Source organism: Ambystoma mexicanum, chromosome 7p (assembly GCF_040938575.1).
Source record: "Ambystoma mexicanum isolate Mex_15411 chromosome 7p, UKY_AmexF1_1, whole genome shotgun sequence".
Classification (NCBI taxonomy): Eukaryota; Metazoa; Chordata; class Amphibia; order Caudata; family Ambystomatidae; genus Ambystoma; species Ambystoma mexicanum.
In genome coordinates this window covers 205,337,667-205,359,185 of record NC_090939.1, presented here as the reverse complement: position 1 = coordinate 205,359,185, position 21,519 = coordinate 205,337,667, and the positions used below count along the sequence as shown (strand labels likewise).

Sequence of the window (21,519 nt, the reverse complement as noted above, 5' to 3'; positions counted from 1 at the left end):
AAAACGCCTACTGTTAAGCTATACCGTCAAATAAATGTAATTGGTTCCTACAAAATGTAATCACATTACAAGTAAAATGCTTTCGGTTTACAAAAAACATGTGTTCTTTGTAAGCCAATACAAGGTATTTTAACAATGAAAAAAAGTTTCATTACATGTGTACCTATTTTTACAGAGTTGTTGGTAAATATTCATCTTAAAGAACTCATTTTCATGAAGAAATCAACTTTAAAGAAGCCTATTTTAAGTTTCCAGCAGTTTATTACATATATAAGGGTGCAGAAGGAGGAGACTGACACACAGGTGACATGATTAATGGCATAAACATTTATTATTGATAAAATAAAGAGGAAACCACTCTCTCCCTAACTCTAAGGAATGTTTCCCTGCCTCAACTAAGGAACTAAGGATTCAGTCAGAATGTCCAAGTAAACGAAAAAGAGTCCACTGTCTTGTCTCAAAATGCCTACTTCTGTCCCTCAAACCTGTAACTTAATTTAAGAAGTATTGGCTCTTCTCGGTCCGGAAGAATAGCTCCCTTCTTCTGGACAATGGATCAAAGTTCCAATTGGTCATTGGGTACTCTGCCTGAAAGAATGACTCCCTTCCCCAGATCTCAGTTCCTTTCCAAGATACAAAACAAAGTTCCAACTTGTGGTGCTGTAAAGTTCTCAGCTCAACCTCAAAAGGTAAAGTTCCAACGCAAAGATCAACATTCCTTGTTGCCCATAGTTTTCTTCACTACTGGGTTCCTGGTGAATGTCTCCCTGCTCCAGGTATCTTGTTTTCAGTCTTTTCACAGTGCCAGGGGAATGATTCCCTTCCCCGGGCATTCCTTGCCTTTGCTTCACAGCACACAACACAAGGGGTTATGGCTTCCTTCTCCTGTTCTCCCTTGGCTTGCATTCTCTTCCCCAGACTAATCTCAGCATTGATCATACAGTACACAGTACAGGGGGTTTTGTCTTCCTTTCCCTGGCTTGGACCAATTTACAGAAGCCAATGGCCTCCCCGACCCAGCCCAATTGGGGTTCCGACCCTTCTGTGTAACAGAATTTTCTCTGCCTCTGTCTGGATGACCTAAAAATAACTGCTGACTCAGAAGGGTGTGCCACACTCATCCTCCTGGATCTATCCACAGCATTTGACACAATCGACCACACAATACTGAGGAACAGACTCCTCACCCTAGACATCAAAGACTCTTCCCTTAATTGGATCACCTCCCCCATCTCCAATTGCTCACAAATCATTCTCGTTCCCCCTTTCTCCACCGCCCCCTGCCCAGTCACAAAAGGGGGGCCACAAAGAGTCTCCCTTTCAGCACTCCTTTTCCACCTCTCCCCAAGCCCACTACCAGTCCTCATCTGCTCCCTCAACATTACCTGCTACAACTACGCAGACACGCAGAACATTTTAAAAATCCCGAAACATCCAAGCCTCCCCTCCTCGCATCTTGTCAAAGCCATGTGCATCACAAACCGAGCCCTCCATAAGACAGGATCAGAGTTCCTGCAGTACAAAATCACCCATTACCAGCCCCCTACAAACCTCCAATTCTGCTCTCCTGCTGGCTTTTCCACTGCACCACTCCTCCAGAGTTGCTGGCACAGCTTTCCATATCCTAGCACCCACCATCTGGAACACTGTCCCTCTACACATCCGCTGCACCGTAAACAACCTCTCCTTCAAAAAAGTCCTCAAAACCAGGCTTTACCGCACTATAATGAAAACCCTCTAAAATACTTCTAATGCAGAATATATGGATACTCTCCCTAGGCGGGCCGGCTGCGTTTGTGGCATCACTGCCTCCAAACTCCTAACTGTGCCGGCTGTATTTGCAGAAGCCTAGTTCGCGCACACTATCTCACACCTATCATGCCCTCCCTTCCCCCAAGCACCACCTCACACCTATCATGCCCTCCCTTCCCCCAAGCACCACCAGCTGAATCACTGAACTCATATGTTATGTCACTTGGCTAACGAAGGACTGGACCAGACATTCACAGAAAACAGGCAACTCGCAACAATAATGGTAGAGGCACAGTGATGTAATAGAACCACTGCCATCACCTTCACAATCATACAGAATGAGATGCACTGTGGGGAAGTCATGGGAAGCCGGGCCACCACAGCCATATCCCGATCCAGCAGGCCTGGTGGGAGTCCCCTGTGTAACAACAAGGGGGCAATCACGAACCAGCACAGCATTGACCTGGAAGCAATGGGGTGTGAGGGGGATTGGCAAGGTACTAAGCAAATAAGAACCATAGGATGGCCAGCACACAGACATGGTTATCCACACACATCAGTATAGAGCAAGGACTACGTAGAAAATGTGGTTGTGCTGTCCACATAATTATCTGCGTACTTACACCAGACTACGCCTCAACACCTCCAACACCAGAATTCAGCATAGACCTATGATAAACTCGGGCAAGCTGAACACATAGCGAGTCTCTAGCACGGAGGCCACCCCCCTACTCCTCTCAGAACCCATCCACATGCCTGACCACATGGGTTGCTTTTCTACCGGAGCCTGGCCAGCCCTGCTAAGCCTTTATTGGCCAAATGCACACACACACACACCCTAATCGCACTCCATGACCTCCAACACTCTGGACTTCAGTCCTCCGAGGGAGTTCCCACTAACAGCACATTGAAACTATATTAATGGTAAAAGGGTGCTATACAGCGAAAAGTACAATACAACTTGGTTCATTAACCTATGGTCTTATTGTCAGACTCTTTAATTGGCTGGGTTCCACCCCTTGTTCTTAATCTTCCCGAAAATACTGTATTGAGGAAGATGCCTTCCACCTTCGCCCTGGCTTCTCACAATTCGGTTAGGGTCTCCCCACTGACTCTTTCTGGCTTTTGCTGCTTCCTGGGCCTCTCCGTCAGTCCCAGCATACGTTTGACAGCTGTTTGTGGCCTTTCGTTACCTGCCCAGTACTTTTACGGCAAACCGGGTACCTTTGTGTGTGGTCCATGTGGGTTCTGACCTCTCCTGGGCATTGTTCAACAGTTGTGGGTTCCCTGTAGCTCCCGTGTACTTCTTCGGTACTGCAGCGACTTTGACTTATCCTCGGTTGCGCAGCTTTACTGTTCCACACCTCCCAAGCTTCAGGAATGCCAACTTGCTTTTCTGTCCCTCTTCCTTCTACCGGCTTCAGGCCTTTCAGCTCCTTCTCCTGCCCTACCTCCTTCACACTTCCGGTTCCTCCAGGGAGGGCTTCACTCTTTGGCAAGTCCTTTTTAAGTTGCCTTCACAAAAACAACTACAACGTGTATACACATTCTCTCGAGGACTATTCATTGCTCTGCATGTCCTCCTCATCCCAGTACTTCCTAGGTAAGTCTTCCTACAGTCATTCCTACTCTTCCTCATCTCAGTACTTCTCAGGAAGGAGGTTGGATTTCCTATCTTACGCACATACATTGAAGTGTAGGGTACTGAAGTGACCTGTGAATGATAGGAGGGTGAAAAAGGGTGCGAAGGAGTATGGGAATACCGCATTACCCTTGGATGGTTGTCCCTGTCCCTAGAGGGAGAATCTCTCCCCATGATATACTCCCGCTGAGTACCACCCCCAGGGGGACTATCGGGTAGCAGTTCAACCTCCCTGACCCCGTGGTAAGGGGCTACCTTCAGGGAGAAGTGACGACATCCAAGGATTTGTCGCATATGCAACTTATATGTTTGCGATAAGATTATAATTTTGTAGCATTATTTTAATTTGTATTTGATTCAAATAAACAATTATGCACTGTAAAATGTACATACGCTTAAATGTATTTCTTCTTGTTAAAAAATGTATGTCTTTGTATTTTTCATTACTGTTTAATATAAAATGTGTTAATTAACATTAAACCAAGAAAAATAAAACATTAAAATGTATATTTTTATAAAAAAATGTAACTATTACAAAATCGGTGAACAAACCAAAATGTTAGCTACATTATGAACTACGTGTTAACAATTACTGTATATATGTTTAACTCAAATGTTAATGTACCAACGTCTGTAAATCCTCACAGATCATGTACTCCAAGGCAAGTTGAGGAAGGGTGAGCTGTCCAGGTCTGCTCACGACTGACCGTCTTCTCTGGCAACAGATGCCCCCCCCCCCAAACCTCCTCTGCGCCCCCAATGAAGAAGCAATTTCTTGTGCTAGAACGTTTCTCAGAAATACAGTACACTCATGACTGTGGGACACACGTTGACCCTTGATTTTGGTGTTCCTCATTATGCCAGACTGACCAGAAATATCTAACATGGTTCCTGCAATACGTTTAAGCACTTTACTATAGTGCTCTCCTGGTAAGTTTGGGAGTGGTTGCATACTTTGAGGCAGATAAAGAGTATCTGATAAGCGTGGGAATCCTATCGACTTGCAGGTGTGTGGACTCATGGCTGCCTGCACCACTAAAAAAAGCTGCTTTCTCTCCTGCAGCGAACATATACACTTATTTGTGTGTCAGGTGTACTCGGTCTTATCGGCAGGTTGCGAAGTTGGCAGAGCCTAGGAGAGCCTTGTGTGCCATGCTGATTCTAAGCAGCAGGACATCTGCAAAACATGGATTTAAACATTAGGTATTTTAATGGATTTAGGAGAGCTGCATTCTTTAAAGTGAAGAGTGTGTTCATTTTTTAAGGCAATCTAACAGACAAACCAATAATGCAATGAGCGATTCCCACATGCAAGCTCAATATCTCCCTCCTTCTGGTGTATCCCCCATCCTATCCATTTGACTCTTCTTTCAAGTTCCGAGCATCAGAAACGTCAAGTTGCTCAATGTCAAATGTAATTGGCTCATTGAGTCCTGATTTTATCTTTGCGTTCTGAGACTTGTAGTTACGCATTTAAAATGGAATAAGAAAAACTATTGTAATACAATAAACACATTCAGGGCACAGTGGTTTACTCATGTCGAATGTGACAACTAGAGCTCTGGTTCTGCTAATGCCTACCTCCTAAACTTTGAAATCTGAACACATGAAAATTGAGTAAGACTAAAAAAAGCATTTTCAGCATTCCACAGTAACAATGCATTTTTATTAGAGGTCTAGGAATCACTACAGATGCAGCATTTTTTAAATGAACAATTCTCCACAATCTTGGGCACAGATCCTCGAAAAGAGAAACAGGTGTGTTATGCATGCATTTCATTTTTCATCCTTGCTTCGCTTATTGCTTTTTTCTGTTCCATGCTTTTGCACTTCCATGCATGTGAGCAAGGCCACTGCACAAAGGTTTTATTGTTGGTAGTAAAAGAGCTACATTGCATTTGGAACAGAATTACCCCATGGCTTGGGTCTATATGCTTTCCGTTTTTTTGCGGAATGGACGAGAGTAAAGGCTCTCGATGCAGGTCATTCAGAAACATTCTAGTCAAAATGTATTAACATTTTCCCCAAAGCAATTCAATTAAGAAACACATAAATGAAGCAATGCGAAACACCCGGAAGACGAGGATGAACTGGGCCTTAATATGAATGCATAACTTAAAGAGACTTACTGTAGGGTCAGAACCCATCCGGTAGAAAAGACAAGATGATGTTGAAAGGGGGCCTTTTCTTGGATTTGACTTAGTGCATCTTTCATTCCACAACTTGGCAGATCCGGCTACTTCCCACCTTCCAGAATTGAGAACATAAGTTGACAGAAATCCTTAAAACAAAAAACACAGAGTTAAAAGAGAGACAAAAGCACCCAGAGCACATCAACTTTGTTTATGCTCACAATTTCTGTACTACTTTTGGCTTTACAACTAGTTCTTTATTGTTATTTATTTGCTTCAGAATTGTTGAACATGGTTTTACTGCTCAAAGATCATGGGTAGGTTTGATTCAATGCTAATAAATCCTTACATTTCACAGCTGCATGCTATACCAGTGGTTAACTACATGAAAACTAGATTTATTCAATTGCTCAACATAAACTTGCATTATTCCTCTAATCTTTCTCGCCAATCCACTAAAACCCCAACTTCACCCCTCCTTTGAACTGCATAGCCTTCATCAAATGTATTAAAAGGAGGGATGGGCCTATATTTGCAGGGGAGGAGAGGTGAAACCTTTCCAGCAACACATGCCAGATATCTCACTAAGTGAACAGGGCAAGCTTGCCTATGCTCAACATCTCGGGAGGATAGCTCAGGGGCAACGTGCTAGCCTTGGAAACAAAGCGACACGGAGCACCACAGGTTCGATCACTGGGTCCGCGCTTAGAAACCTCTCGGTATTAAGCGCGTTATAAATAACCTATCATATCAATGTTAGGCAATGCCGTTTTAAGTCTGAGAACAGATTATTCCTGGCTTTGAGAAATTATTACTGGACACATTACAGAGACCACGCATCTGGTATCTGCCATGTATACAAACCTAAAATCAACTGGGGGTCATCTAAAGTAGGTATTATGCAAAAATGGGATGGCACACTGGGCAAAATTGTTCCAGAGGGGGATCAGACTCAGTTCTGGAGAGATGTCCATTTCGTAATAAATCCAGGCACCAAAGGTAATACGGCCTGAAGGTAATATAGCTGTAACCAGGGAGGTTGCACACTATCTTCCAACATGCAAATGATCAATGCTGGAGAAGTTATGACCTATGAGGTGATGCCTTACATAGTTGATGTTCATGCCCAAAACCGAAGGGGTTCTGCAAGGAAAGTGTAACCTCGATCAGGAACTTAATGGGACTCCTCAGGCCTAAAGATCCAGCATTGATGCTCGTGGGTCTTAGATTTGACACATTAACAGCTCTGTCAAATAACAGCAGGAAAATATTGCCTCATTAACTCAAGCTCGCTTGAGGGTGGCATCTTTGTGACAGAAGGCCATCCCTCCCCCCACCATTCATAGAGCCTCTAACAATCATTTGCAGGCACTGGTGAAGTTAATACTGTAGAGGAGCAGGTAAACGCTATCCCGCCAGTTCCCGCCCCCTCACCACCGTCATATAAACTTGACCCCCTGCATTGTTGCTATACCGTATCGAGTGTATGAGATGTTATGCACTCAACAGCCATACCGAATGTGTCCTCGAACTGAAAGTGTGGAAGGATGTTGCATGTTAGAATGTCCCCTGCCAAGATGTCCGAATGCATCAGTGAATATCGTGGATAAACATTAAAGGAAATCTGACAAGGACAAAGTGATGGAACACAGCAGATGTCCAAAATTTTGTGGGACTCTCTCATCCCCCGCACACCCAATTTGTGTTGAAAATACAACCAAATGGTAATTATATGTTATAACTACTCCAATGACGCCACTATAGACAGTTTGTAATAATACATGTTGACTTTACTGTTCCTGTGTATTTAGATTCATACAAACAGTTTTGGATGGTAATTTATACATACTGTTCATTTACTTCAACAAAAAATAGTCCAATTCCAAAGTTAAATTCCAAAAGAAAATACAGAGCAGATATACAAGGAATTATGATACTACCAACACCATGAGTCCTCCAATGTGTTAAATTGTTTAGGATTTGTTTGGGAATAATTAGATCTGGTTGTACTGTACACTCTGGAGAAAGATTAACAAAAGCAATTGTATCATCAAATTTATTTTCTTTTGGAAGTGAATATTTTGTGTTGAAGTAAATGAACCGTATGTATAAATTATGATCCAAAACACTCTGTATCAAACTAAATACACAAGAACTGTAAGTCAACATTTTTTATTACAAACTATGTCTATAGTGGCATCATTGCAGTAGTTATAACATATAATTAACATTTGGTTGTATTTTCAGCACAAATTGGGTGTGCGTGGGGCGGAAGAGTTCCACAAAAGTGTGGACATCTGCTGTGTTCCATTAGTTGTACCACCTCGTGTCAGGGCTGGTTCATCTCCCCTGCCCCCCACTACTTATCCCAAATACAAAAAACGGTAACCATCCGGGAGGATAGCTCAGGGGCAATACGCTCACCTTGGACGCAAGATAACGCGGAGCAACACAGGTTCGATCCCCGGGTCCGCGCTTAGAATCCTCTGGTTATTAACCTATCATATCATATCATATAAACAAAAGGAGTGCACCTAGATTTTCAGAAATAAGGACAAAGTGATGTCATGAAGAAAATACATCAACCTATGTTGAACCAATATGAAAATACTAAATAACGAAGCAACGGAAGCACTAAGAGTAACATGAACCTCAAGCTAAAGTAATCATGGATCTAGAAGAAGATGTAACTTACTGACCAATAACTGTAAATACGCAGTAACACACGGTAGAAAGACAAAGTATAAAAGCTTGCTATAGAGGAATATATAACGTGGCAAAGACACCATATCAGGAAAATGGACGGTTCATGTTGAATTTAACCAAGCTACCTCCGAAACAGGCCAAGGACGTAAGAATCAGGAGACGTGGAAAAACAGCTCAGTGAGCAGGCTCGCCGATGAGTCAAGGTTGGGCCAGAGCGAAGATGCTATTTTTAAGGGATAAGCGCAGACCATAAAAGCTCTGTATGTGAGAAATTCTTCATAGATGAAGGAAGAAAAAAAAACATGCGAGAGCCAAGCTGCAGGTCAATTAAAAGCATACAAAGTTCATATGAAATAGAGTGAGCAAGTCTCTAGAGGCCAAAAGGAGCAACAGCACCTTGCATAAATCAAATGGCAGTAAATGGAAGGCTGAAATTGACAAATTCGTGGTCCACTCACACATGACTCAGAAGTCGAAAACAAAGACTATTCATCAGAACCTCAAGTTGAGATAGTGGTGTGCTCACACTCCCAATGAATGTTCCAGGACAGTGAGCAGCAACATGGTCAACTACAAACAAGAGAGTTTGGCTTGTGGCCTACCAATGAGAGATGGTGGACTATGGGGAGTAGTCTGATGGAATTCAAACACCTAAGTTTCGTTTCACGTACGTGCTGCTAAGGAACTGAAAGTCCAAGTTTGGGATAGTATGCCAACCAATCAGTGGGATTGGGGGACACCCTAACACACAATGCTGTAGGAGCCAATCCACTGATGTTTTGTCCGCTACAATCAGTACTGTCTGCATTTAGAGGTAGTTCAAGGCGTACCCTAGAGACAAGGAGTAGCCAATGAAGCACTAACCCTTATATGTTCTATAAGCAAACATGTTCCCTAAACCAATCCCTCCCCTCGATAGGTTGTGTATTTTGCCACATTATAATGTCAGAGATGACGCACATTGGGCTATAAGATCTCCGTGCAATCAAACCTACATGCGAGTCTACATGCATCAATCCGATGTTTGTCAGGTCTCCCTGCTTGATAAAATGGACTTTTCCATATTCCTCAAGTCTGTCCGGTTATTTGGGTTGTGACCATTATTGGAATTCCATCTAGCACAAAATATGCTTCAAGGCGCTACAACACAATTTGTTAGTGGTGCGGATGGTTACGGTCTAGTCGCCGCAGTCCAGATACAGGCCCTCGGACGCTCGGCTGCTCCTGCCATTAGCCAGAAGACAGTGCGAAGAAGATTTGGTCGCCAGGTCCCTCTTTGCGAAATTCCTGTCTGGTCCCCGCAGGTGCCCCGTGGATAGAAGGCAAACTTGTCGGGTGAGGGGGCTTTGGGGGAATTCGATCCGGGAGGACTCGAACCGAGTCACGGATGTAAGAAAAACAATAAGCACTGCAAAAATAGGGAGAGGGACTGTGTTGTAAATAATAAGCGCAAAAAGTATTTGGGAAAATTATGAAGGCAAAACTCAATCAGCATAAAGGAGGATAAAATGCCTTCAGCTCCCATTTCCCCTCCTGAAGAAAAGAGTGCAAACATGGAGAAGGGATTTTATCCCTTAAAGGAATTAAAAGCAGCAGCGGGGGCGAGGCCTGGAGCGCCACAGATGAGGCTGCTCCTTTAATGGCCCCTGTGTGAAGCCCTCTATTGCATCCAAATAAACGTGGTTTCCTTCCACGGAATGAGAGGATGAAACTTCCCAGAGGGACCGGAATGTCTCGTGCATCACCAGCTGGAATATGAACCGCTAACACGTATTCCCATCAGCCTCATCGCAGCTGTGAAAGGCACCACCCGGCGACACCTAATGGGCCAAGATGGCAAGCGGACCCCGCGAGGAGGAAAGCAGGAGGTTCATCTGCAGATGACCGCAACATAGCTGACCCAGACCATCTAAGACACAGCCAACACCCAGATGCCGGCACTCTCCAACTCCAGCATACAGTAGGGGCCTCCAAGGCAGTAATCCTCGCTGGCCACAATGCCACCAGAGCCTCGCCGACGACGCAGGTATGGGAGGCGCTCTCCTCCTGCCTTGCTGCATAGAAGCGTAAACACCAGCACCCCACCGCGACGCGCAGCTGAGCCGGCCATCTCCCTGTTGGCCCATGGACCTGGGGCCTCATTAAAAGACCGACCTTCCAAGTGAGAAGACCAGCCCCAAGAGCCAACCAAGCAGAGTACACGCACGGAGGCCACAGAGCCGCCGCCCATGCTTCAAAGGCTCCTACAGCTGCTGACCATACGCAGAATACAAGCCGCAACATCATCGGACCATCGCTGGCCAAGCAGAAACAGAAGGTACTCCCTCCCTCCTCTGCGCTGCACAGGGGTACGATCCCCAGCCCTCCAACACGACGCACAATCAAGGCGGCCTTTTTCCCACCGACCCATAGACCGGGGGCCCCACCAAGCAGCTGTCCATAGGGTGCAGCCTGCCCAGAAACCTGACTCAAACAAAGTAAATACACGGGAGCTGCGGAAACCCCACATGTGCTCCAAAGGCATCTGCAACTGCAGCCCTGAAGCAGTGCATACAATAAAAACACTGGGAAGTGGCCCCCAGCCCGTTACAATGGAAATCGTGGCCTGACCCTTAGGAAACAGACCGGAGCACAAACAGATATATCAGCCTGCTCATCTTGCCTCTCCCGCCTACCATCCAGAGTGAATGATATACGGGACCTAGTGGAGCACACACTCCATATCAGGCTGCACAAGGGGTGGCAGATTTGTATCGGGGGCCCAGGTCCCACTAGAGAAGCGAGACAGCCTTTGTGTGCAAGCGATCAGGGACTGAAGCCCACAACACCTGAGCAACACAACCAAGTACCCTGACCTGTTAAGGCAGGGTGAAGCGGATCCCCCACCCCCCTGATCAGGCGAAGCATCCTGAAGCATTCTACAACTCGTATCCTCTAGAGTGGACCCATCAAGTTGCGCCAGGACCCCGCCAACAATATCGAAACATTTTAAAGCCCCAAAAAGCGCTGACATCTCCACAATGCTACTCCCATCAGAAAAGGTAAAGCAACCAGAAACTTCCAAATCTGCACCGCCAGCGTCCACGGAGAGCACTGGCCAGTTGGCCACTAAAAGTCGACATCCAGGCTTTTATGTTGGACATCAAAACAGAATTTCGATCCAGCATGTCACAGCTCACTGTCAAGCTGGAGCAGACCGACCAGAGGGTGCTGGAGGTGGAACAGAGAGTGGGGGAGATGGAGGACTTAACCCAAGAACATGCAGCACCGCTCCTGGTGTTGCAATGTCAGATTCAAACCCTAACTGACAAGAACGAGATCCTGGAGTATAAACAGGAGGATCTGGAAAACAGGGCCTGCCGAAACAACCTACATATACAGGGAGCCCCCTCCTCGATTCTGGACCAAAAAATCTAGCAGAGTATGTGGGTGATCTATTCCAATCTTCTGCCACTGCTTGAAAAAGCCAAGCTCATACTAGACCGCACCCACAGACTACGCCCTCATCGAGGAGTTGAGACGGATTCGCTCCCAGATGTGATCACTCGGGTCCACTTTTACACAACCAAGGAAGCAATAATGGCAATAGGCCGATCGCAAGATGAGCTGTCTTAAGGGGTCTCCCCTGCAGATTTTCCAGGTCCTGGCTGTAGCAACAATAAAGAAGTGGAGAGCCTCGAGACCGCTGACTATTACTTTGTGCTCAAAACATCAGGCATCGCTGGCTTTTCCCAACTGCACTTCAATTCTCCTACAAAGGGGTCCTCCGAACGATTGGGCACTTGGAAGATGTAAAAAATGATCTTAAACCCTACCTCTCCTGAAAAGGAAAGATGGCGCCTCCCCCAACTCTCCTGACAGCAATACCGAAGATCCCCCGCCTAAACCGAGACAAACAGCGTGGTCAAAAGTTCTGAAGGGTCTGAGGGTGAGATGACCGTGGCCCAGCAGTCCGGGTACTCAGAACAATTAATGCTGCAACATCTGGCGTCAAGCTCAGTTGGTGGTCCATGACAACAGGACCAATGGGCACCGAAACATTAGGAACTCACGATGGCTCGATAGTTGCAGCGGGCTTCACACGTCCCATTGCCCAACTCCCATGTGGATGTCACCTGGAAACCCTTGGAGTGTCCTGTTACCAGTTTTGTTACAGTTTGTCAGGGACATTACTGACAGGAAATGGTCGGTACCCAGTGAGTTTGCAGTTACAGCTTCAAGTTCGAACTTTAAGTTAAAACCCTGGTTGCACAACGGAATCGGCAAATCGGAAACCATGAATGGCGAATGAATGGCACCAGGCCCCCTCCCCATGAAATGTAAGCACCACTGAGGAAACCCCGCCACGCCAAAAATGAAATTTTATTACACTGAATGGTCCCCCCAAAGTTAATACTACAGCGCCTCCAGGACATGGAGGGTTCAGTGATCTTCCTGCAAGAGACATCTGCTGCCAGCAGACTTCATACGCCTCCGACATAGGCAATTTCCTCTCCAATACATGGCCTCTAGCGGAACCAAAAAATGAGGGGGGGCCGCCATACTCTTAGCCAAAGGGGTTCAGTTTAGGGCACTAGAGACACTATGCTGCCCAGAAGGACGATATCCAGCAGTCAAAGGCTTGATCTATGGACAACTTAACTCTCTTATTTCAGTCTATGCCCCCAACCAAGGGCAAGGGGCATACAACGAAGCACTAGGTACCAAATTACTTCCCTTTGTTGAAGGCAAAATAATCATTGCTGGGGACTTCAATGGGGTCCCAGCCCCCCTACAAGATAGATCACAGCCACCGTCACCCCGAGATTTTAAGACCACCACTGGACTTATCCACTTTTCGGACGCTGGGGGTGGTGGACTCCTAGAGGGTATTACACCAAAGCATGAAGGATTTTTCCTTCTTCTCACACGTACACCGAACATCCTCCCGGATAGATCTCCTGCTGACCTACCCACAGATTTTCACCTTCGTGGATGAAGTAGCCATAGGGACAAGGATATTATCAGACCATGCTCCAGTCAAGCTAACTCTTCGGGCACACAACCAAGAACCACCTCCCCAGCGCTGCTGGAATTTGGACGACCCACTTTTAAAAAAACATGCCGCTTAGGGATTCTATTGCTAAAGTGATCCGGAACTATTTCCAGGAGAACACAGCAACAGACACATCCACAGCTAACACCTGGGACGCCATGAAGACCGTGGTAAGGGGAGAATGGATCAACCATGGAACTAAAGCGGAAATGCCAGGCATGCATGGAGCTGGAAAAGGACGTCCAAAGAGCCGAGGCTCGTCACAAGCAGAAGGGCTGGACGCCTAAAACCCATTGCGCTCTACAAACAGCCCAAAAGAAACTGGAGGCCCACTACGCAGATGAGACGACACTCATCTAGACCAAATCCAAACAAGGCTATTATGGCAAAAATAGCAAGGCAAATAGACTCCTAGTGGATCAAATGGCCAAGGCAAAAAAGAAGGAATAATAGGCCTGCGTGATCCACATGGCAAAGTCCACTATGCTAAACATGCTAAGCTACAACTGGCAGCAGCTCACCTTTCCGAAACAATGTCGGCATCTGCCCGGAATAGAGGGGAAAAATTGAGTTACCTCTAGGGTGCCACTCTTTCGCGACTCGAGGAATCGGACAGGGAGGAATTAGACACCCCGATCACAGGCGAGGAGGTGGAGCTGCCATTAAGTGCTTAAAGCCTAGAGCCCCAGGCCCGGATGCGTTCACGAAGAGGTTCTACAAAGTGTTCCACCCTCAATTGTTTTCCCACTAACAGCCCTCTTTAACTCCTTTGGCACCTCAGGCTCCATTACGCCCACCATGCAAGAATCGGTAACCATCCTCCTACTTAAACCAGGCAAGGACCCTAGGGAAAATGGCTTGTATAGACCCATCTCTTTATTAAATATTGACACCAACATCTAATCAAAAGTGTTGGCAAACCACCTGGCAGTGACCCTTCCTAAACTGATTGATGCAGACCAAACAGAATTTAGAATAAATAGGTCAACAGGGATAATATTCAAAGAGCCCTCAACTTAATAGACATAGCGACCCAAGATTCACACAAACTGGCCCCATTGGCCTTAGATGCCTCCAAAGCCTTTGATAAAGTAGACTGGTCCTTCTTACAGCTCACCTTAGAAGCCTTCCACTTTGGCCCTAGATTCCGCAGCATGGTGCTAGCTAACTACCAATCTCCGAAAACCTTGCTCCAGGTTAACCACAACCTATCAGAACCAATTCCCTTGACCTGTGGCACCAGACAGGGATGCCCCCTGTCCCCTCTCCCCGTTTGGTCTGGTAATGGAGCCATTCGTCCCAGCGGATTCGAATGAACCCTAATTTTAAAGGATTACCAACTAACACCTCTCAGCATAAAATGTTGCAGTATGCAGATGATGTATTGCTGTCGATAACGGGTATCTGTCCTTCCTTGACATCTTCCCTCAAAGAGCTTCACAGATTCGGAGAGGTCACAGAGTTTGCCATTAACTTTGGGAAATCTGCAGCCCTGGGGGTGGACCCGAGACGTGGGGAGCTGGAGGCCCTCAAGCCACTATGCCCCATTCAATGGAGCAGGAAATCTATACCTTACTTCGGGGTCCAGATCCCGGCATACCCAAAAGATGTATACCCAATGAACTCCCTCTCTCTTTAAAGAATTGGAAAGGGACCTCGAACGATGGTCCTCGCAAGAAATCTCTCTCATTGGGCGGGTTTCAGCCTGTAAAATGAATCTCCTGCGATTTCTCTATGCTTGCACCTCCCACCCCACTACGGTCCCATTGCCTCCCCTCCTACGGCTGCAAAGGAAAATGCTCTGGTTTACATGGAGGAGTAAGAAGTCAAGAATAACCCAGAAAGTCATGATGGGCAACTCTCACCTTGGTAGCCCCCAATTTACGTAAATACCAAGTGACATCACAGCTGGCACACTTCCAAGCATGGTGTATAATTGATAAGCCCCCAAAATGGATCAAACTGGAGCACTCTTGACTCTCGCTTCCCCTCCGCTTTCTTCCACATGTCCCACCCCCGCTGCGGAGGTCCTGGACTGGGATCCTGACCTCCACCAAGGCCACCCTTAGTATTTGGGATTGGCCATTAAAATCCAAGGCAATCACACATGGCCTAGGCCCGAACTACCCGATCTTCGACGACCCGGCCTTCTCCCCTGGGTCTCACCCCTTGAATTTTAAAAACTTGGTTGCTTGTGAGTTGGAATTCTTAGGGCAGCTCTTTGAAAATGGCCAACCCAGCACCTCTGCGAGCTGCAAACTGGCCTTTTACTTACCCAAATCACACAGATTCTCTTATGCACAGCTTTGGCACTGGTATACTCGCCCGCTGGTCCGACGGGAAGCTACACAACTCCAAGCCCATTTGAACTTACCTTGCAGGGAATGCCGGCGAGGGGTAGGATCTCTAGACTTTAAAACCTATTACAAGACTATCTCCTTTTCCCTAGACCCCTATATATGACACAGTGGGAATTGGACCTAGGGCACACACTGGACGACCAAACCTGGGTGGGCATATGGCCCAGAGCCCACTCATCTTCTTTCTGCGAGGGAGCTGCAAGGAATGCCTCAATCAGAATGGGCGGTGGACAAGACAGAGCAGAGGCTTGGGAAGCTATATAGGGAAATGAGGGATAGAGGGAAGTACGGAACCCCAGAAAATATAGAAGGTTCCCTATTAAAGGGAACCAAAGGTAAATCAGATGACATCATAACAGACAAATATGGAACATACATAAATTGACCCCGTCAGCCACACCCGTAAACTAAGACAAAGTTTACTTTTAAATAAAACAGAGCATCACACACCAGAAAAATATATACACTGTATAAACTCTTGCCTTTCTAGCACTTAAAACTTGTGTACAATATAAAACGCGTTTCCTTCAGCTATGCTTTTGAATGAAAGCCGAGTCAGTTTTGCTCCTTTTCTTACAGGAAAGAAATGACAGTACTGATATGTCTTGTAAAGTCTTTCTATTAGAAGGCCTAATAACATCTTTTCTTGCAACACTTAAAGGCTGTAAAATTATATTACGAACAACTGTTAGACAAGGCCATCCAAGTACATACTGCGGGAAGCCCTATTGTGTTTCTTTGTTAAAGTTTGAGTGGACTGGGGGGGGCGCTGAACAAGATGGCCACCTGAAATGTGAGCTCTGTGGCAGGCAGATCGCTCGATCCTGATCTTGGGCATTTACGATCTACAACTTGTAGCAGACTGCTACGATTCGCGAGCTGCTGGACCAGGGACCAACTGGTCCAAATCCCGAAGAAAATCGGCGCCGGTAACCCTGTAATCGCGAACTGCCGCGACCATCCCCCATCGCCCGCGAATCTGCGTGCTGAAATCCGGCACTCGAGGAGAGTCAGACGGTCCAGGCCCTCGGTACCGTAACAACCCGCCAAACCTGTGGAGGCCCGTGTGGCAGTGGAACACCTCCGAGTCGACGACCGGGAGCGAACCACGTGATTGCTTGGGCCGTACGGCACTGGCATGGAGTACCGCAGATACTAGAACTGTAACCATTCGTGTGCTGGACCTGCGCCCAAGCTGGGGGGCTCCTACTCAGGCCCTCATCGACTCCTATATCGGCCTTCACCCTGCTTTCCTCCTCGCTGCCCAACCCACCCCCCCACCCCCATTAGCGAGATTTCAGAGCCCGGGGTAGAGCTGCGGCACACCAACGGACGCCAGGTGCTGCGCTCCCCCGCTGTTGTGGACTAGGTTGCCGGACCCTTGGCGGCCGCAAGGTAACGTGGGGGTTGGGGATGCTGCTAACCCCTGGCCGTCCCGAAGCGGAGATAAAGACAAATCGGTGCGTTGCTTCGCGGGGGCCACCAACCATCCGCACCCGATAGAGGACGCCCTATGACCAGCCTGCTCCCGCCGAGCGACGTGCTGTGACCCTCTTGGCGCAGTGCAGACCGCACTAGATTCTTGTCTGCACTTGGAGGGGCTCGGACCCCTGGCGGCCTGGACGCGGCCTGCTAGGATCCCCTCTGGTCCACGTCACCCGGCCCCGCTGCCCCGTGCCAGATACCTTGCGACACCCGAAGATTTGCCATGTCCCCGCTTCTCCTCCTTCCAGGGCGCCTGACTTCGGGCTCCCCGGCGCTGCTTGGGTTGTACCCTGCCAACCTCTGCCATTGAGGCCTGGATCCCCTGGGGGCTGCACCTCGTTGATCCTGTCCGTGGAGGCGAGGGATACCATCGGCTCTCCCTCTTCTCTCCTGAGTCACATCACCGCCACAATGACTAAAGGGACTGGGAAAAAACAGAGCTCCATAAACATGTTCACGAAGACTCCGGTCGGCCCTGCTGAGGAGGTCTCCGAGCAGGCCCCTGCCACTACCTCATCCCTTGCTACCTCAGAATCTCAGAACATGATGGACTTTATCCGTGAGGGTTTTACTACGCTCCACTCGAAGTTAGATGACATGAAGGGCACTATCTCCTCTATCAAGGCCCACATTGAGAGGACTGACAGTCGAGTGTTGGGAGGTTGAAACCAGGGTGAGCTCCGCCGAGGACGGTCTGGGGGCGCTGCGTTCGGAGGTCACGGCTCTATCCAACCGTGTCCTTGAGGTGGAGAAGAAAAATGAGGACTTGGAATCTCGCTCGAGGCGTAACAACCTCCGTATCATTGGGGCCCCCGAGAGTGGCATCGGAGAGCCGATGGAAGACTTTGTGGAACACACATTACTGTCACTTCTGGATTCACCGAAGCTCTCTCCGCAGTTTGCTATGGAGCGGGCACACCGGGCCCTGCCGCCTAAACCCAAGCCGGGTGCACCTCAGCGACCCATTATAGCTCGTGTCCTTAACTTCCGAGACCGTGATGCCCTCTTTAGAGCCGCAAGACTCCAAGGTGAACTTCTACTGGATGGAGCAAGGATACACCTATACCCTGACTCCTCGGTGGCTGTCCAGCGGGAGCGCAAGACTTTCTTGGCTGTGAAAAGAAGGATTAAGGATCACGGAGTCAAATACTCCATGTTATACCACGCTAAGCTACGAGTGGAGCACAACAATCAGGTGTCATTCTTCACAATTCCAGAGGAGGCCTCCAGGTTTATCGACGATCATTTCCCAGGTCGACCTTCCTCCCCAGCTATTCCTCTACAGCTACTCAGCGTGCCCGTTGGGGAGGCGCCGACACCGGCTTCCCCCCCCCCCCCCCCCCCGACGCCAAGAATATACCACACTTGTACTTCTCAACAATTGTCAGTTGGATTACTCTGCATGACTGTGCCAAGTTAAATTGTGCCAAATATAGTTGTCAAGTCACGTCCGAAGCTTCATTGTAGGCACCATGTTCTCGCTGGATCTGCCACAGGCCCGGAGTGGCGTCATCAGTCCGGCCCACAGGCCCCCAGGCGTTGATGCCACTGGTTTGGATTTGGTTAAGGGGTTTTGGGGTTGTCATTCGTCTTGTTGGGGGAGGGATGTGGGTGGGGGTGTGTTGTGATGGGTGTTTTGTTATAAAAAAGTTTGGCGTTGGCAGCGAGGGCGGACCGCAGGGTAATGCAGTGTTAATGGGGCTACAGGGCTGCTATATCGGCCCACTGGACATTATCATCCCGGCGATATGAGCGTCACCGCTCCTCTGACGGAGAACAATCTAACCTTCATGAGCTGGAATGTGAGGGGACTGGGCAATTTTAAAAAAATGAGACAGATACAGCTGCAAGCAGAATGGCATGGACCCAAGATCCTTTTCTTACAAGAGACACATGCGCGCTCTGAACATTGTTTGAGATTTGCCAGAACCTGGGGCCCCCAGAGATACTTCACCAACTTCTCTACTCAAAGTCGTGGGGTTATGACTATTATTCATAAGAGTCTTAAATTTACACTAATTTCTTCACAAATAGACCCCCAGGGTAGATAGGTACTACTTCATGCTACACTTCAGAATAGGGAGGTGATCTTGCTGAACATCTATGATGACCCAGAGTTTTTCTCACACCTCACATCCCTCCTAGATGGTTTCCCTTTGGTTCCCATCCTCTGGGGTGGGGACTTCAACACCATTTTTAATACAGACCTTGACAGATCTGGGTCCAGGCCCCGCCAACTCACCAGGGCAGCCTATGCTAAACTGTCGTCCCTCCCCCGCCTTGCGGTTGTAGACGCATGGAGACTACTCTACCCTGATTCCCGCGTCTATTCCTTTTACTCTTCAGTCCATGATTCCTATTCCCGAATTGATAGGTGGGTAATCTCTGTGGTATTGATCAAAAATGTGGTACAATTAACGATCCTCCCTAGGATCCTATCTGACCACTCCCCGGTGACCATCACCATGGGCTGGAGACTGGACAGTGACCGTACCAGACGCTGGAGGATGAAACCTCATTCTCTCCTTGACCCTCAGTTCAGATCGGAGCTCGAGGTAGCCATTGAGGAGTATTTCGAAATAAACAAGGACTCTGTGTCCTCCCAGGCCACCCTATGGGAGGCCTTTAAGGCATATATTAGGGGCATAGCACTGTCCAAAGAGAGTGGCATACTTAGAACAATTCGAAGGGATATCACTGCCAGCGAAACCAAACTGTCGACCCTGGAGGCCTAGTGCTCGCGGTCCTCAACCCCTGTGACCCTTGCAGCTATAGGAGTGGAGTTGGATGTTTTTCGCTCTCTTGCGGAACGGGAACAAAAATTCCTAGATAGCCCCAGCCTGGCGAGGAGATACGGAGAGGGCAAGCGCTCCGGCCGCTTCCTTGCTAGACTCATCCGTCATGAGCTGGGTGCTCCACATATACCTGGGATTGTTCGTTCAGATGGCTCTTTAGCTATCACGTCACAGGCCATCAACTCGGAGTTCTTCGCTTTTTACGAAGCCCTATACTCCAATTCGGACGAGGCCACAGAGGCGGAGGTGGACTCCTATCTTACGGCTCTCTCCCGAGACCGCTGGTTCCCTCGATTCTCCACTCACCCCGGAAGAGTTTACGGAGGCCATAGACTCTCTCTCCTAAGGAAAGGCCCCCGGCTCTGATGGCATCCCGGTGCAATTCTATAAATGTTATAAGACTCTCTTACTCCCTCACTTAATAGCTCTTTGGGAGGAATCGGTAGAGGCAGGCACACTCCCCTCATTACCCCGCAAAGCCACAATTACGGTACTGCTCAAACCTGGTAAACCTGCCACCCAGTGCAGCTCATATCGCCCACTTTCCCTCATAAACTGACACAAAAATGTTTGCTAAAATGTTAGCGACCAGGCTTGCTCCCTGTATGCCATCTATTATACACCCGGACCAGGCGGGATTCATTCCAGGTCGCTCCACCGCTCTGAACATTAGACGGCTCTTTAATATAATCAGCAGGATCAGCCCCAATGTGCAGGCGGTCGCCGCAACCCTCGACACGCAGAAGGCGTTCGATTCAGTCTCTTGGAGATACCTCTGGCGGGTGCTCGAACAATGCAAATTCGGGCCGGTTTTTCGCTCCTGGGTCAAGGTGCTTTACTCAGGGCCTGTGGCCAGTGTCCACACGGAGGACAGATGCTCCCCCATTCTTAAATATTGCCAGGGGAACGAGACAGGGCTGTCCGTTCTCTCCCCTGATCTTCGCTTTAGCGATAGAACCTTTCGCCGACATGCTTCGACAACTTCACTCGCACAGAGGGCTTCGCTCGGCGGGTCAAGCCGATATTGTATCCCTCTACGCTGATGATGCACTCCTTGTGCGGTCCCCCTCCACTAATTTACCCCCGATATTGGAAGATGTTATCCACTTCGGGTACATCTCAGGCCTCAAGGTGAACTGCACAAAATCTACGCTCTTTCCGCTCATGGAATGCACCCTTCCCCCCCTGACACTATGGGGTTCTCGTGGGCGCAATCGAAGTTCACATATCTGGGGATTGAAATAACACGTCAGTTTGAGACGACCCTCGAGGAGAACTATCAAAACTACCTTGCGCACCTGGCGACTAAGACTCTGGCATGGAACAAATTGCCGATCTCCCTGGCAGGTAGAATAGGGTTATTAAAAATGATACCATTACCCCAACTACTATACAGGTTCACCAGCATCCCCCTGTGGCCGGGCGAGGGTTTCTTCCAAGCATTGACACGCAACATCAACTCTTTTTTGTGGCATTCGGGCGCGGTCAGGCTCAAGCTCGGGACCTTGTCCACCCCGATGGCTGATGGCGGCTTTGGGGCCCCCGATTTTCTTAAATACTGGTTGGTCTCTCAAATCCAATACACATCCTACTGGTTTAACACAGCAGACCC

The 21,519-nt window shown here is 48.1% G+C and overlaps 1 protein-coding gene across 1 annotated transcript in view; it reads right to left on the bottom strand.

Moving 5' to 3' along the window:
* PSMG1 (proteasome assembly chaperone 1) overlaps nt 1–21,519 on the bottom strand; it is a 210,805-nt gene that overhangs the window by 105,449 nt on the left and 83,837 nt on the right. Inside the window, exon 3 of the mRNA XM_069636068.1 lies at nt 5,524–5,675. Within this exon, the coding sequence (XP_069492169.1) occupies nt 5,524–5,675 (152 nt within the window). The remainder of the gene's footprint in view (nt 1–5,523; nt 5,676–21,519) is intronic.